General features: G+C 48.1%; 2 protein-coding genes and 1 long non-coding RNA gene across 3 annotated transcripts; 2 read left to right on the forward strand and 1 right to left on the reverse strand.

The window, feature by feature from the left end:
- Nucleotides 1-1,167: 1,167 nt before the first annotated feature.
- On the forward strand, nt 1,168-1,823 carry LOC117581158. Its single transcript, XR_004573630.1, has 2 exons — nt 1,168-1,367; nt 1,417-1,823. It is a non-coding gene; the product is annotated as an uncharacterized LOC117581158 (long non-coding RNA).
- A 5,175-nt stretch (nt 1,824-6,998) lies between these two features.
- On the forward strand, nt 6,999-8,406 carry LOC117581131. The gene is made up of 2 exons (XM_034268058.1): nt 6,999-7,273; nt 7,331-8,406. The coding sequence occupies exons 1-2, from the start codon at nt 7,186-7,188 to the stop codon at nt 8,335-8,337; spliced, it is 1,095 nt and encodes a 364-aa protein (XP_034123949.1). The 5' UTR covers nt 6,999-7,185; the 3' UTR covers nt 8,338-8,406.
- A 1,229-nt stretch (nt 8,407-9,635) lies between these two features.
- Nucleotides 9,636-10,147, reverse strand: LOC117581156 (S-phase kinase-associated protein 1-like). The gene has a single exon (XM_034268089.1). It carries the CDS (start codon nt 10,140-10,142, stop codon nt 9,753-9,755), a length of 390 nt encoding a protein of 129 aa, XP_034123980.1. The 5' UTR covers nt 10,143-10,147; the 3' UTR covers nt 9,636-9,752.
- Nucleotides 10,148-15,617: the final 5,470 nt, after the last annotated feature.

The following is a 15,617-nucleotide window of genomic DNA, read 5'->3' on the forward strand; positions in this document are numbered from 1 at the left end:
GCGGCTTGCCCGGCTTGGACAGCAAGAGGAGCCGTTGCCTCTTCCACCTCGATGGGAACGTACCCTCGTGTAGGCATCTGTTGAACAGACCCATGACCTCGCTTGGGATCAGCGCTAGTGCCAGCTTCGTCGCTCGGTTGGGAATCGCGTCCGGCCCCGGAGCCTTCTTGGGGTTCAGGTCTCTGCCTGCCCGCAGCACCTCTTCCTCCGTGACCTCGCGGATGTCGTCCAGGCTGTGCTCTGGGCTCGGGGATGTTGTTATGGGCCGCCCTTGCGGGAACAAGGTCCTAACTATCCCCTCCAGCACTACTGGGTCTGTCGGGGCTCTGCTTCCGGCGTTGATGTTCTTTACCACCATCTTGTAGGCGCCTCCCCAGGGGTCCTCCTCTGCGGCGTCGCACAGCTTGAGGAAGCACTCTCTTTTGCTGTCTCTGATGGCGGTCTTCAACTCCTTCCGCGCGACTTTGTATGCCTCGCAGCAAGTCACTAGACGCGGAGTTCCCCTGGATCGTTGGAGCTGTCTTCTCGCTCTGTGGCAGATTTTGCGGAGCTCGGCGATGTCCTCGTTCCACCAGAAGACTGGGGCATGGTGTTTCCCAAACGCACTACGCTGTAGCATGCTCTGGTCGCAAGCCGCTTCCACTGCCTCCCCCAGCTGGGTCGCCCACTCGTTGGCTCCACCGGTCTCTGGTGCCGTGTGGGTACGGAGGGCGCTTGCGAAGGCCTGTGTCATCAGCGTGGCCTGCCGATACGCCTTCCTATTCTGGGTCTGAGTAGGGGCTGCTCTTCCTGGGTTCGGTTCGCCAAACACGCACTCGATGGCCTCGTGGTCGCTAGCGGTGTAGGCGTTGCTGATTTTCCAACAAGCGGTTCTGGCCAACGCTCTGCTGGCGAATGTGAGGTCGATGACTGACCCCATGCCTCCCCTGCTGAACGTTTGTTGGTGTCCTTCATTGAGCAGCACCATGTCCAAGGTGGCGAAGGCCTCCAGCACCGTGCGTCCTCTAGCGNTCCAGGCCTAGAAATTTGGCCTGGAAATTTGTAGCTTTTGCGCCACCTTATCCCCTTTGCGGTCTTGCAGTTACCTGCTACGTGACAGCTGCCGGCGGTGGGGTATCGATATATCGATATATCGGTATGCGCAAGCTCGCTTGCGCTCCCCACCACTAATTAGCGATCAGCTGCTCGCAACAAGCAAAGAAGATTGCGAAAATGGGAAAAATTGTTTTTGCCTTCCCAAAGAAGAGAGCGCGAAAAAACCCGTGTCCTCCTCGCCTCTCCTCCCCTCCTCTGTGTATGGAGCGGCGCCCAGCGACTGGATTCCGCGCCGGGAGACTCACCCTGAACGCGTATGTCGGTCTGGCTCGGTACGTACCCCTTCCTGTCGGGCACCTTCTCACTTTTACCTTTTTCCAGGCAGTTTCACGCACGGAAAATGAATTAGACGCTGGAGGAAAAACAAGCGCGTCCGATCGCTTTCACTCTTCCTTCTCTGTCGTGTGTGTGTGAGTGTGTGTGTATGTGTGTGTGGGTGTTTTGAGTTTGAGTTTGAGATTCGTTTGCTTGTTTTTCCCCGCTTGGCTCCACTTGGACACACGCAAATCAGATTCACAAATCCATAGAAAACTTTTTTGTAGTAAAAGAACAAAAAAAGTTGCCTACCTTTGGGTGCTTTTTTCAGCATCCACAAAATGGCTTAAGAATAGGATTTAATGGCGGCAAGAAAGCAATGTAAAAAGGGTTTGGGCACGATTGCCTGAACAATGAAAATTTGGCCAACACAAAAAGTTGATTTAATTAAACACGAAACACCCTTAAGAGAATGGAAATGGTATTATTTTTGTTTTGTAATTTATGCACAGTCCAACTGGGATTCAAGAACTGAAAAAGGTGCCTGAAAATGACGTGGAATAGATCTGGAATGGGAGAGATACCCATACCAAAATAAAGTACGAAATAATTTAAGCAAATATTTACAACAAAAACAAATGACAGAAGTGCAGATAATTTAATCTTGGAAATTAGTTGATAAACACCCAAATTATCAAGTAAAATACACTCGAAACAGCTGTTTACTGCTAAAATCGAATAAAAAGTGCCTTGCAAATTACAGATAATGACCGAAAGGGTGGGGAAAATGCTTAAATGAATCCATTGAACTACAAATGAAATGGGCTAGTGTCGGCAATGATCAAGATATCGTTGTCCAATGCAGTGGAAAGAGAAGATCAAAAGAGGAATGTCATAAATGAGTTAACTTGCCGTGAAGAAATGAGAGTGATAAAGTTTAAATGAGATGAGTGGAATTGCTGAAATTGAATGGAATAACACGGCATAAAACACACAAAACTGATTTCGAAATCAAATTTAAAGCAAACAAGAAAAAAAGGAACTTACAATTTGAATGCAATTCACAGGAAGAGCAGCAGCAGCAGCAGCAGCAGCACGTTTCATTTGGAATTAATTGATAATGAAATATTTATACGCATATTTCAGATGTACAGTGCTTCACATACATATATGCATTTAATTTCTTGGTGTTTATTTGTTTGCCGTGTTGCTGGCGACTTCATTCAAAATGCACAAAACAAAACGGACCACAAAAAATGGAAACCCAACCTAATTATATCTAATTGAGTTAAATGATTAACAGAGCATTCCAATCCTCCAACATGGCCTCTCCCTCCACCTATTCTCCCTCTTGCCATTTCCACTTAAATTCGCATTCGCATTGCCGTTCGATTTTTTTTGCCTGTGACCTGTGATCCATTCAATTTCCACATGGCCAACTGATTGGTCAGTCGGACATGGCTTAACACTCAAATTGATTTGAAATGTGCTTAAAAAATTATCCTCACCACGGATGGAAAACAACGGACAGCACAGTTGGCTGTCCCCCCCTCTCTCTCTCTGTCTGTCTGTGACTGGAAAAGCTACTCAATATGCAGATGAAATGCATTCGGTTGGGAGGGGAGCACAAAGCCAAAAAAAAAAAGGAAACACAAACAAAAACAAATCAAAACTCTGCACTGGGGCAGCTCCATTCTTTCCCCATCGCTTCTAATCCACCCTACACCAATCCCCAACCAATCCGCTCCTCAGCGGCATTCGGTGTTGACAAGCTCGTCGCAAAATCACACAAAGTATGCAACAAAAAGGAGCGAAAAACCAGCGAGAAAAAGGATGTGCAAAATCAAAAGCTGGAGATTCAACGAATTTGAGACAGACAACGAATTCGGGATGCACTTTTCAATGCCAAATGGATGGAGAAACTGCTCCAAGGGGAAACAATTTTTGCTTGTTAAATAAAGTGATGAAAATGGAGTTGCAGAAAGCAGCGAGTGAGTGAGGAATATGCGGCTTCTTATTCTATTTCCAACTAGAAAATGCAACAATTTCATTACTTAGCAGGAGGAATTGGTTTTGGAGCAATGTTACAGCGAAAACGGAACCTAAAGGACACAATATATAATTTCTGTGGCTTACTGTCGAATGGCTTTGGTGTGCAAAGTAATGAAAATGTGTGATAAAAATGTGAATAATATGGGAAAACTGAGCAAAAGTTAATGAATGGATAATGGTAATGCAGGGAAAAACCTGCTACACTTACGCGTTATTGGAATACATTGAAAAAGACATAAAATATGAGCAAAAATGATGACAAAGGAAATGCAATTGAAATAGCATAGGTAAAGAATATGTGACTAGATTTCCGCTTAAAAACTGAAATGTGCCACTCAGATTAGTTGCAACAAATGCTGCTATAAGTCGCAGACAGTCCGAGTTCTGTTTTTGCGAGGGAAAGTGCAGTTTTTGCTAACCCCGGCTAGCAGCTGTCAAATGTATTTGCGCATGAAAATCCATCCGCCACAGACCAAACCACAGTGCAACCTTGCCTGTTGAGAGGAGAGGGGAGCGAGAGTCTCCTGGCTGGATGCAACAAGTTCCTGCAGCAGTCATGCCATTTCATTCGATTCGATTTGATTCTATACCGATACGACAGCGATTCTTTTTATTGCTGCTGCTGCTGCTGCTGCTGCTGCTGCTGCTGCTGTTTGTTCTTTGGCATTTGCAAACGTTTGCATGGCGAACGGCCAGCTCCCACTCCAAACTGGGCGGTGCTCCGGACTCCCTACTCCCCCCCTACTCTGATTTTGTTGCCAGTCAACACCTAACCATGCCATGGGGCAGCCGTGGCAATGCCATTTTGACAGGAATATAAGCCAGGACTTTGCGTTATTGGCATTCGTCGTGATGTGGACACAGGCATGGAGACAGACTTCAGGACTTGTCGCACACACGTAGATGGACACAGGCAGGGGCAAGGATGTGGCATGGCATATACGGGATTTCAATGCGGACACAAACACTTTTGGCTAATCGAATTTCAGTTTCAGCCAAATGAAGCGTATCAGGCAAATGCAATTGCAAATTGCAAAGGAGCCAACTCAACGAAGACGAACAGCACGAATGGCACTGCAAGGCGGTTCAAGTATATGCCATGTATTTGTGTATATTGTCAGCTTATTTAATCAAACATCATCATTGAGTGAGGGAGCTGCAGCACCACCCACAAACACTCCATTGTGTGTGTGTGTGTGTGTCGGTGGGCGTCAAACTGAGGTGCCAATTGCATGGCTGCCCAATCTGCACCCCACCCAACCGCTGCCCAAAGTTTGTAGCCGTTTTCGGTTGTCATTACCGATGTTGAGCATTGTTAATCTGACATTATATCGATTAAGGGAATTACATTTCGGAGTGTTCCAGGAGTGTGTACAATGGCTCCAGGCGTTGGGCTCCGTCAGGGCGGCTGCAGGGGGACACGTGCCACAATAGTCGCAAATCAACTAAACCTAGCACTTAGCTTGTCACTATTTCAGGGCAGCTGTTGTTAATGTTGCACTTGCTGCCCCCCTCGCTCCTTTCGCTCTTCCTGCTGCTGCCTCCGCTCCGATCCCTTGGGGCTCCATTTTGAAGTTGTGCGAAAATCTGTTTTACTTTTGGTCCAATTAAAAGTTTTGCCAGTGCCATTTTATATCCGTTTTAGATACTGCCAGCGCCAATGAGCAACTTCTTAAATGGCTTCTTAAACGTTGCACCGCGGCCACTGGGCGCTGATTTTGGTCACATTTCGGGACTGGATTTCTGCATTGGTGTGATTTGTTTTTAAATTGTTGGTTCACTTGGGGAACAGCACATCAGCACATAGATCTGCAAATTGGTCCAAACTTCGATAGGGTAAGTAAGTAAGTAATTTCCATTCCATCTTGCGTGTGTGTGTGGAGGGGAGGGTGGAGCAACCGAATGTCTGAACTCTGTTTGTGGTAAGGAATGGTAAGGGCTTGGAGGAGGGAATGGAGGGAGGGCTGTCGGGAAGAGTGTGTGTGGCTAGCAGAACTGTGGACAGGGGCAGGCACTCTGCCTGCATTGCGACAAGTTGGCGCCTCTATCAACTGGTGTCCAATTTGTTATGGACAGCGAAAAGTGGCAATGCGCGACGCCGTAAATCAGGTGTGCCTGTGGCACCCTCTCTTTCCACTCCTTTTTTGCTGTTTCCTGCCGCCCCAGAGGACACCCTTTGATCAGGGGGGCAAGTGTATTTAGCGCACTGTGGCATTGTCTTGGGGGCAAGCGAATTCTCCGAACTGTGGGGCAAGAGCAGCAATCATCGAGTCAGCCTCCAACCCACTGCCTCTAGCTGTTTTAATCAGTCCACAGGCTTTGATGCCATCCTTAACCGCATTGAGGAAATTAAAAATTCCCTTTCTGCTTTCAACCAAAACGAGCCAAGCTGAGCCACTGCACAGTGGTTATTCGGGTTTGTTCGGGTTTGCTCCAAAAAGCAGAAACTTGAACTGTTTCTTGCAGTGAACAATAATCAAAAATTCATTTTTAAGTGCAGTAAACTGAGCATAAAAATGTACAAAAAGTCACCAGCTCTGCTCTAACTTTCTGTAGATTTTCTGCAACTGAAATGTTCTTGCAAAAGCGAAAGCTGTTCTCCTGTTTCGGGCTTTGCCTCAAATGTCAAATGGAATATCTGTCAAAAACTGATGGCTTTTGGCACACTGACCTTTTCGCTGACCTTTGCAACACTGTGCAGCACCGTTGGGCACTGCCCGAGTAACGGTTTGTCAATTGTGTGTTTGTGTGTTTCGCATGCAGCTGAAAACGTTGCATTTCCGCTGCCGTAGCCACTGCCACTGCCACTGGCACTGGCAGGGGCCAATGTCGAGTGGCAACGGGGACGAGAACAAAAGATGGTCAAAACAAAAGGACACTGCACAAAAAATGTGGTACGGGTGTCTGGTTGGGTCTGGGCCAGGCTCTGCGTTGGGGCGTCCAGTCTGCTGAGGGGGTCTACTCCGGGGCGTCTGCTTCGAGGGTCTGTGCCCAGGCATCCGGAAGTTTGCGCTGACATTCATTACCATAATTCACAACAGCTTAAAACATTTATGTGGCTGCCGCCTCCCTGCCGCCTCCCCTGCCCCTCTGCATCCCTCATAATCGCTGGGAAAACTGTCATTGCCTCTCGGCGGCAGTTCGTTGTTTGCTTTGGATTATGTGCAGCAGCATGCAAAATGCCATAATAAGCGAAAACTTCCAAATTTGTTGCAATTATTTTAGCTGCTTGCCCGCCCCTCCGCTGGGTGGCTTGTGGATTGCTGCTGCTCATTTTTTTGGGCTGCACAGGCTCAACATTCCGCTAAAATGTCATCGGAAAAATATACTTAAAGAGGCACACACCCCCCCAAGTGCTGGCTGATGAATGCTTTAAGGTGAGACTTTCCGCTCTCTGCTCAAAAATCAGTTGTTGCATCTGCTGGCAGTGGTAAAAACAACTCAACTCAGATGCAAAATGTGTAAAAAGACCTGCGCAGAGGATGTCCATTGCATCCACGGCTGACACAAACTTCCCCTTCAAACTTGATGTGTTGAGCACTCAGTTTTCCATTGAACTTGAATTTTGAACGTTCGAAAAGCAGTCAGGGCAGGCAGGCAGTGCAGGCTCAAACTGTGATTCGAAGCCTCACATGAATCACAGTCATCACAGGACGCTGGTGTCGGTGTCTCGTTGCTCACAATTACACACAATTTATACTGATCGGACATCGAACATCGGTCATCGGACGCGTACAAAGTAATCAGTTTGTTTGTTAAAATTGTATTAGTTCGCATAAGGACATGAATCCCGACAAGATGCCAGTGCCAGACGACAAGCAGGACGAGTCCAATGAGCAGCAGCAGCAGCAGGGCTCCACGGCTGCAGAAGGTAAGCCAAGTTTGACCCCAGTGAACCAAACAAAAAACTCTGTTTGCCACTCCGCAGTGAATACTCCTCCACCGATGGAGGACCTGGCAGTGCTGGCACCCATCGAGCGGAATTACTTTATGCGCATCAATCGCCAGGAGCAGGCCACAAGTGTCAGTGTCAGGCAGCCAGAGAATTGGCGGGCAAGGCCGCAAGAGTCCGCAAAGAAGAGCGGCAAGGCACGTGGAAGTGCAGTCCAAGCTGGAGCTGCTGCAGCGACATCTTCCGCTCCTTCGACATCGACAGCTGCTGCCAGCACATCTGTGGCTGCTTCAGCATCTGCTGAGTCCATAACTGATGCAGCTGCCCCTTCAAATGGCTTTGCTGCTGATGCTCTGCTCGATGGCAATGTCTCGTCGTCGGATGATGATGACTTCTCTGACTTTTGCGAATACGACACCATGTTTCAGGAGCAGCCGAACTATGATTTAGTTCGCACCTGGTCCTCGTATGTAAAGCGTCGTTATGCGGCCGCCGGCGGACAGCGTGCACCACTGGAGATGGGGCGACCTGCAGCCACCTCGGACATGCCACCAATCGAAAACTGGCGCGCTCGCGCGGCAACAGCTTCAACTGAAGCGGCCTCAACCAGCAGCTGGCGCCACAATTTAGATTTCACCAGGCAACGCCGAAGCTCAAGGTCGGGCAACCACAATCCAGAAGCCAGTGGCAGCCAGGAGGAACTGCAACCCGAGAGACAGCCGGCACGGCGACCCACCCACAACACACGCGGCCACCATGGCCGTCAGCGCAACCAGTGGACTAATTCTGCTTACCACAATCCACCGACCCTCAACGGTGCAGTCCGCCCCAACGCCAACGCCAACGCCAACGCCAACGCCGAGCATCCGGGCATCACAAATGGCTTCATTGGCGCACCCGGAGTCCGTGACTATCAGCAGGAGAGTTTCCGGGGCTTCAGCATGATCGGTGGATTCCAACGGACTCGCAGCTTTGGCCCGTCCAACAATCGCCGAGCGCCGCCCAGTGCTGACGCCAACCCAGGACGACGCGTCTCCATGTAATTCGGACGCGTCGCCAATTCAAATTTTAATAATTATATTTTAATAGTTGTCAAATTGAAGTTTACGAAATTATATTCTGCACTTTACTGACGGTCCTCGCTTCTTCCACTCCATTTCAGCTCTGAGATTTTTCAATGTAAAATTCATGTTTTTTCGCTAACAAATCAGCCTGGAATTAGTGACTGGGCTGTCATGCTGTCATGTGTGTGTGCTGCCTGAGCCCAAAATCTATTTCGGTTCAGTAAATCATTGCTCGGCAAACCAAACACATCGTTTCGAATTTTCCATTTGTTTTTTCCGTGCATGGAAATTATTTTGTTCGGTTTCAAAGCAGGTGCCCTGGCCACGCTCCCAACAGAAAGTCCAACGCGATGAATCAGCCAGTGGGCAACAGTATTAATAAGCGACTGTACAATCGTGTGGGTCCGAGCACAGAAACTGGCAACAACGAACTCCCAATGGCTTTGCCCAAGTCCCTGGCCAATTGCCCTGAGATCGCTAAGCTTAGGATTAAGCCGGAACCAATTCCCGAAGGACACGGCGCTGATTCACACGACACTTACACTCGCGGTCAGATCTTGACCATTGGTCTGCTACTGGCCGATAAATTGCCCGACCCAAAGACAGAAAACCAGGTCTGGCCATCGTCCAAGGAGGTGAAGATGCGCCTTCGCTCTGTTGGCATCTACAAGAACCGTCTGGTGGCTCCTTCAACAGTTTTTGCTGCCAAATGCGCTGGAGATCCGGGCGCCCATGGTTGCTGCAACTGGCGGCTGCGAGGCGATGCTCGTTTCCCCAATTAAAAGGGGAAACGACAAACAACAGATATTTAATATTGCAATTTCCCTGAAAAATTTCCTTGTGTGATAATATTAACAATTTTACCTTTTGATAATCAATGTTTAAGTTTGGGTGCTAATCGAAAAGAGAACCAAAGGAAAGCAATTGTTGAGGGCAACAGCGCTGTTAACAGCAATGGGTAACAGCGTGCTACTGCTTTCCGCTAACAGCCGATGGCCGATCTCTGGTAACAGCCTGTGGCCGCGCTAAGCTAACAGCCCGTGGCCGCTTTACGCTAACAGTCGGTGGCCGCGCTAAGCTAACAGCCCGTGGCCGCTCTCCGCCAACAGTCGGTGGCCGCTACAGTCTACAGCTCAATGTTAGTATCCTCTGACCGCGTTCTGTTAACTCTCTTTCATTTGCACTGCTTGCTTACACGATCCACTCTTGCTTGCAATGCCATTAAGACTGAGTGCTTGAGTGGATCGTGAAGAGGTACACAAAATATAAACCACTAATGCATGGGTTAAATATACTTTATTTGGCAAACTCTGTTTATTTATTGGTGCGGATTTGGCTGACTTTGTCAGCTAGCTCCTTGCCATGGTATCAAGTGTTAGATTTTATGCCTTGTCTTAAGGTTCCATCATAATTCCTTTGGCCACGGCCGCGGCGGTCATCTCTAGCAGTCCCTTGATGTCCAGAAAGTAGGCCATCATGGCCAGCTCCAAGAGTGTCGTCCCGTCCATATTGAGAAATTCGGCATCCCAGGCAGATAATTCCTGCTCCGCCTTGTGGTGCTGGGCCCAGGTCAGTATTTTGCTCAAAATGGGAGACCGCACAAAGGGCAACGAAATTACAGCTGTCAGCTGCTCCTGCTCCTGCTCCGGCATGTCGCCATTCGCCTGCAGATACTCCTTGATGTAGCCCGAAGTCGTGGCAGTGAGGAGATCCGTGTCGAAGGTTTCCCCCTCATGGGACACCAAGCGAATAGTTCGCTCCGCTTCCACAAGCGGCTTTGTCATTGCTAATTATGAAAATAAAAGTGGAATTCAGTTAATTCAATTCCAACTGTGACGGAAATGTCATTATTAATTAAAAAGTCAATGCTACCTTGGCCCAAGGGTCTCATTTGGAATGGCCATCGGGTGGCCAACTGCTTCGAGGCCGAATAATCAGCTGAAGTGTTCATCAGTTCGCAGGCAGACCACAATTATAGATGGGGAAGTTTCAGCTCACAGCGATGGCTCTTTTGCTGTCCTTAAAGACAGTCAAATTAACCATTTCATTCACATGCCTCGGAGCAGGAGTGGTCAATGAAATGAAAACAGTTTTTTTATGGGAGGAGAAACTGAAAGAAATAAATCTGAGCAGCTTCATTCTCAAATTTATTTTGTATATTTCAGATATTGATGCAGCAACGCGGGCAATAAATATGGATAGAAATCCAATAAGGAAATGTTCGTTGAAAAGCTGGAAGAGTCCATGTATATCTATCTGGCCATACAGATGCATTTCGAGCAGAGCAAACCGCAGCAGATTGAATGGTTTGGCTGGGGATGAAGCTGACAACGAGACCAGGCGCCGGGGTGGAGCAGAGCATCAAACAACCAAAACAGGTGCCATGGCATAGCAGAGTGAGCGGCGGTAAGCCGAATGTAATCCCAAATACAGTTACCAAACACTACGCAGAGTGGTCTTGGTTACACATGAAATGTAAGAGACCGACTGACGTCGCTTAATTAAGAGTTTTGGTCATGTTAAGATCTGGTAATGGTAACTAAACCAATGACAAATGCAGTCTCCATTTGTGCCTGAAATGTGTCTTCTGTGTGTCCGACTCTGTGTCTGTTTTTATGGCCGCAAATTTATGAGCAGCTAAGCTACTAAGCTAATTTGTTGGAATTTAAATACACTTGCAGCTGCCGGCGGCAGTGACAGCCTGATGCCCGACATGTTGTGACACTTTTCAAAATGAGATTTTCCCCATTCCCCCACTGCACTGGATGAGTGGCCGAGTGGCCGAGTGGCTGAGTGGCTGAGTGGCTGAGTGGCTGTGTGGGTGTGGGTGTGGGTGTGGGTGTTGAGCTGTTGATGCCACACGTTCTGCGTTCTCCCTCGTTGATGTTGGCATTACCTCGCATACGCACAGCGAAATTCCGTATGCAAATGCAGCTGTGGATGTCCGGTCCAGTTCGGTCTCCGACCGACCACCTGCAGAGCTTATCTCTCCGGTACGGGTCCAGTCCTTAACAATGAGGCCGCTGCATCCACGCCCTCTGGCCTGGGATGGCCCAAAAGATGGCTGAAAAGTCACGAGCACGAGACACTAGAGTGGCTCCTGCTGGAGCTGTGGGTTCACGACTCACGCAGCTCACGACTCAAGCTTTCCCCTGGGTTGTGGGGCTCATTTCAGGCTCACCGAATCTCCACCAATGCTTCACGTTTAATGAGAAAGCACAGCTGTTGGAGCATGTGAGACACCTGCTGGGCCACGACGCACTCTAAACACTCTTTTTCTGCTCCACAAACATGCATTCCCGAGCATTAGGGAATGCTGCTTTCAAGAGCATAATGAAAGTGTTCTGTTCCGCAACTCGCACAAGGACAACGGATGCTGTGTGGCCAGAGACAAGAGCTGGGGCTGCAGCACGGCTGTTGATATGCCCCTGGGCCCAACTGAGGCTGAGGCTTGGGTCTGAGAGATGGTCATGTCTCCGGCTCTGAGGGCTGGAACTCTGGCCAACTCTGGCAAGGGGAGAGACAAAAAGAGAGAGGGAAGTCCAACAATTGTAACACGTATTCATTTCAAGCGTTTTTATGCGCTGCTTGGCTTTGTTTTTACCATGTCCTAGCCACTGTCCACAAGCATTGGGCCTGACACAGTTTTTGTTGCCACACAGTGGCATGTCCTGCACTCGTTCAGGGAGGGAGGGTGCGCTCTGTGTCTTTTTGTTACTTTAGTGGACTGCTCAACTGCCTGACTGGATGACTGGGTGACTGGATGACTGGATAACTGCCTGGCTGGACGTCGCGCCGTTGTGTGGCATGCCATGGCGTGGCATGGCGTGCCTGTGCGCTGACAGTAAATGCTGAAAATTGAGTGCAACTTGTCGTAACTTTATTTTCAAATATATGCGGAAAGGACTAACCAGACAATGCACAACACACACACACACAGAGCACTGCACGACATGGCCACACTCACTTTCACAGCATGGCCACACTCAATGAGAAATGTGTGGCGGCGCGCATTTAACATGCGGAATCCACCCGACAAGCGTTTCCAATTCGAAGTCTGACCAGAGTTAAGGGACATTCAAAGTAGCTTCAATTTGGCAGCTAAAAGGTAACAAATTCAATTAGTTTGAGGACATCTTTTGGTAGAGATCCTCACGGAGATCCGTGAACAGGATCCACGCAATCTTGGACAGCAGCTGTTCAGTGCGCGGAAACATTTGCCACCTGCACCATTCGCTGGTTCTTGTGTGTGTGTCTGCATCCATGTTGGGTACGTGTGATTGTGTGTGTGCTAAGTGTTTTGCAACAAAGTTTTTGAGGGGTGGACGGGACGGGACGGCACTGTACCTCTTTTGGCATATCCTTCCCGTTACCGTTGCGGCTCCGTTGCACCCATCAGATGGTCGGTCTGCGTCTGGCTCCAGGACCGGGGGCTTTATTACCATCTCCATCTCCGTTCTGGGTCTCGTCTGCATAAGCTATGCGGTTGCCTGTCGCCTATCAGGCCACGGACCTCCATCTCCCGGAGTCGTTCTCGTTCTGCGGTAAATTTAACGAACATGCAAGTCCTAGCGTGGTCCTGCTACGGCCACCACTTCCTCAACACTCAACAGATCCTGCTCCGTGCTCCTCCAGTGTACCCTCCGTGTGCCACCGTTTACAACGCTCATAAGTTAGCTGTGAAATTGTTTAAATTTGAGGCTTGGCTTGGCAGACACTCAGACGATCAACGGTGACTTTCGTTCTTTACCGGCCAGCCACGCCCCCAGGTCAGCTGCCGCCCCCAAGCAGCAGTCCCGGCTGCGGCACTCGACAAATCAATTGGCCATCAATGGCCAATTTTGTCCCACTCTGCTGCCTTTCAAGAAATTTCCACGTAACCGTAACCGTTACCGTAACCGTAACCGTTACCGCCAGCGAAACTGCTTTGCCCTGCTTGCTGCTTACTGCTTGCTGCCTGCTGCTTGCTGCGCTTCCGTATCGACAAACCGTGCCGGGTCAGAGCTGCCACACCCACTATATCCGCCCGTTGTTCACTCTTCAATTAACACACTGAACAACAAATATGTACAGAAAGGAGAGCTAACTTCCAGGAACCTTTGAACCTTCACGCAGGCATGAGCTGCCACAACTTTGTGGCCATAGACTGTGTTGCAGTAACCGATTCGATCTGCCAAAGGATCTTGGCAATTGGACTGCATTTCAATCAAGTGGGAAGTACTCTGCTGGAAGCCAACGAGTTGCTGCCAACAGAGCTGCAAGTGTCGGTAAACGCTTGGCAGCCAAAGAGAGCGATGGAAGCGGCTGTAGAGCAGGACCCACATGGCCAAAGTTATGTCGAAGGTGTGTCGGAGAGCGAGCGGACTCCTTTGAGTTTGCATATCTTTGCCTGGCCAATTTGAATATTGTAACGAGAAGAGAAGAGCAAAGAAACCGCTAAAAATGACTACATAAAACCCAAAAACTAAAAAGCACAAACGGTCTCAACGAAATATTGATGCACTGCCAAGGTTCAAGTGAACTTAAGTCGAAAATCTGAAATTCGGAGGTCGAGAATGTGCGCAAATACAGCAAATAGCTGCGTTAGATCTTCACTGAACTGGCCATAAATATTTCCAACAAATTGTGACATAAATATAGCTTGAAATTCTACCAAAGTGCTTCGACGAAGCACACTCCAAATCCTCATGCCACCGCTGCGAGTCGAACCCTAGAGAGATCTCTCTGCCGTTTCAATAATGCCAAAAGCTGGCCAAAGAATTCGTTGATAAAGTTCACAGAAAATGCCAGCGTCCTTGGGTAATTGCTGGGAACAAAAAAGGGAGCGAATACCCTTTTGCCAGTGCACACACAATAGCCCCAAACCCTACACGCTCGCATACAAAGTGGAAGTCCATTGTGTTTTGCGGACGAACCCCCACAATTCTATGCTCGACTAGAGTTTATGGGTGAGTTTGGGCATGTTGCATGCCACACAACACACACAGCTACACCCACGCCTACACCTGCAACTACATACATCCGATCTATCGCATCCGTGCAGCCGCCTTCTTGGCCTTTGATGGAAATGGAGCAAGCTCAAAATTGTAATAGGAATTTGTTCGTGCTGCACCCGGGCACATCCCTGGCCTAACCGTGGGGCCTGCAAAGAGGCCTAAAGAGAGGCAAGAATTTTCTACCACTTGCCTACGCTTTCTGTATGGCTCTATGGCTGCTCATATTCTCAACTCTCTCATTTTTCGGCTTAATTTGTCAAAGAATATTTGTGTAAAGTTTCCAATAACCAAGCTGTGACCTTCCCACATGCACCGTGACGGGGACAAAGGGGATTTTGTTCCAGGAACTTGCAGCTTAATTTTTTCTGTTGTCTTCGGCTTTGAAATCAATTAACACTGCACACGCACAACAGTATCACATTTATTGAGCCACAAAAACAATTATGAAATATTTCTATGCCAGCAAGAGTTTGCCGCAAGGCACAAACTTAAAATTGCCGAATGAATAACTCCAAAGTGACAAAGCAGCAACTTTACTTTGCCACTTTGTGTATTCAATTATTCAAGCCTCGATCTAAGGTTTTGTAGGCTCTTATGATCGGATTATAGTTCCCTATTAATTCCCTATTTTAGTTCCCCATATTTATGCGTAATTTTGTACACTGTAACTCGATGATTGGTCCAACACTTCTTTTGTTCAGCACATCCTGGGGGGTCGCCGCAACCAACTAAAAATTTGAACACCTACTTATGAGCAAACGAGTTTTATTATGTATATTTATGGCATGCTCCTGCGATTAGTTTTCCGAAAGTCCAATTAAGTCAAAGACTAGCAGTAGGTGCAAATAAAATATCACAATTTCAGAGGACAACTGTTGCGGCAACTGCTGGCACCCTGCTTCATGACGTGGTTCTGCAGGACAAAAATAATGTTTCCATCCTTTGTTTGTATGTGTGTCCATGGCTCGGATGGCTCGGTGTTTGTGCAAATTGCAATACAATTAATTTGCATTAATTATTGAGTCACATGTCCTGACGCTTCAAATGAGAATGCATTTTAATTGAATGCATATGGCGGCTGTCAGTCCTCAGCCATCGATCTCCTACCCCCACGTACTAAGTTGTTTCGAGTTTCCATGTGCAAATATTTAACTCAATTATTAGCTCAATGAGCAGTGATATCTCTGATTTAAATATTTATCCACATTTGTGCATGAAATGAATGTATTTTCACAGCCAATAAATACGACAAATAAAGTCATT

This window comes from Drosophila guanche, unplaced genomic scaffold (assembly GCF_900245975.1).
Source record: "Drosophila guanche unplaced genomic scaffold, DGUA_6, whole genome shotgun sequence".
NCBI lineage: Eukaryota > Metazoa > Arthropoda > Insecta > Diptera > Drosophilidae > Drosophila > Drosophila guanche.

Bases quoted from the DNA above. Each gene is read 5' to 3' on its own strand.
- LOC117581156 (XM_034268089.1), bottom strand. From the start codon at position 10,142: ATGACAAAGCCGCTTGTGGAAGCGGAGCGAACTATTCGCTTGGTGTCC.
- LOC117581131 (XM_034268058.1), top strand. From the start codon at position 7,186: ATGAATCCCGACAAGATGCCAGTGCCAGACGACAAGCAGGACGAGTCC. The intron at 7,274-7,330 runs GTAAGCCAAGTT...GCCACTCCGCAG, and splicing joins GGGCTCCACGGCTGCAGAAG to TGAATACTCCTCCACCGATG.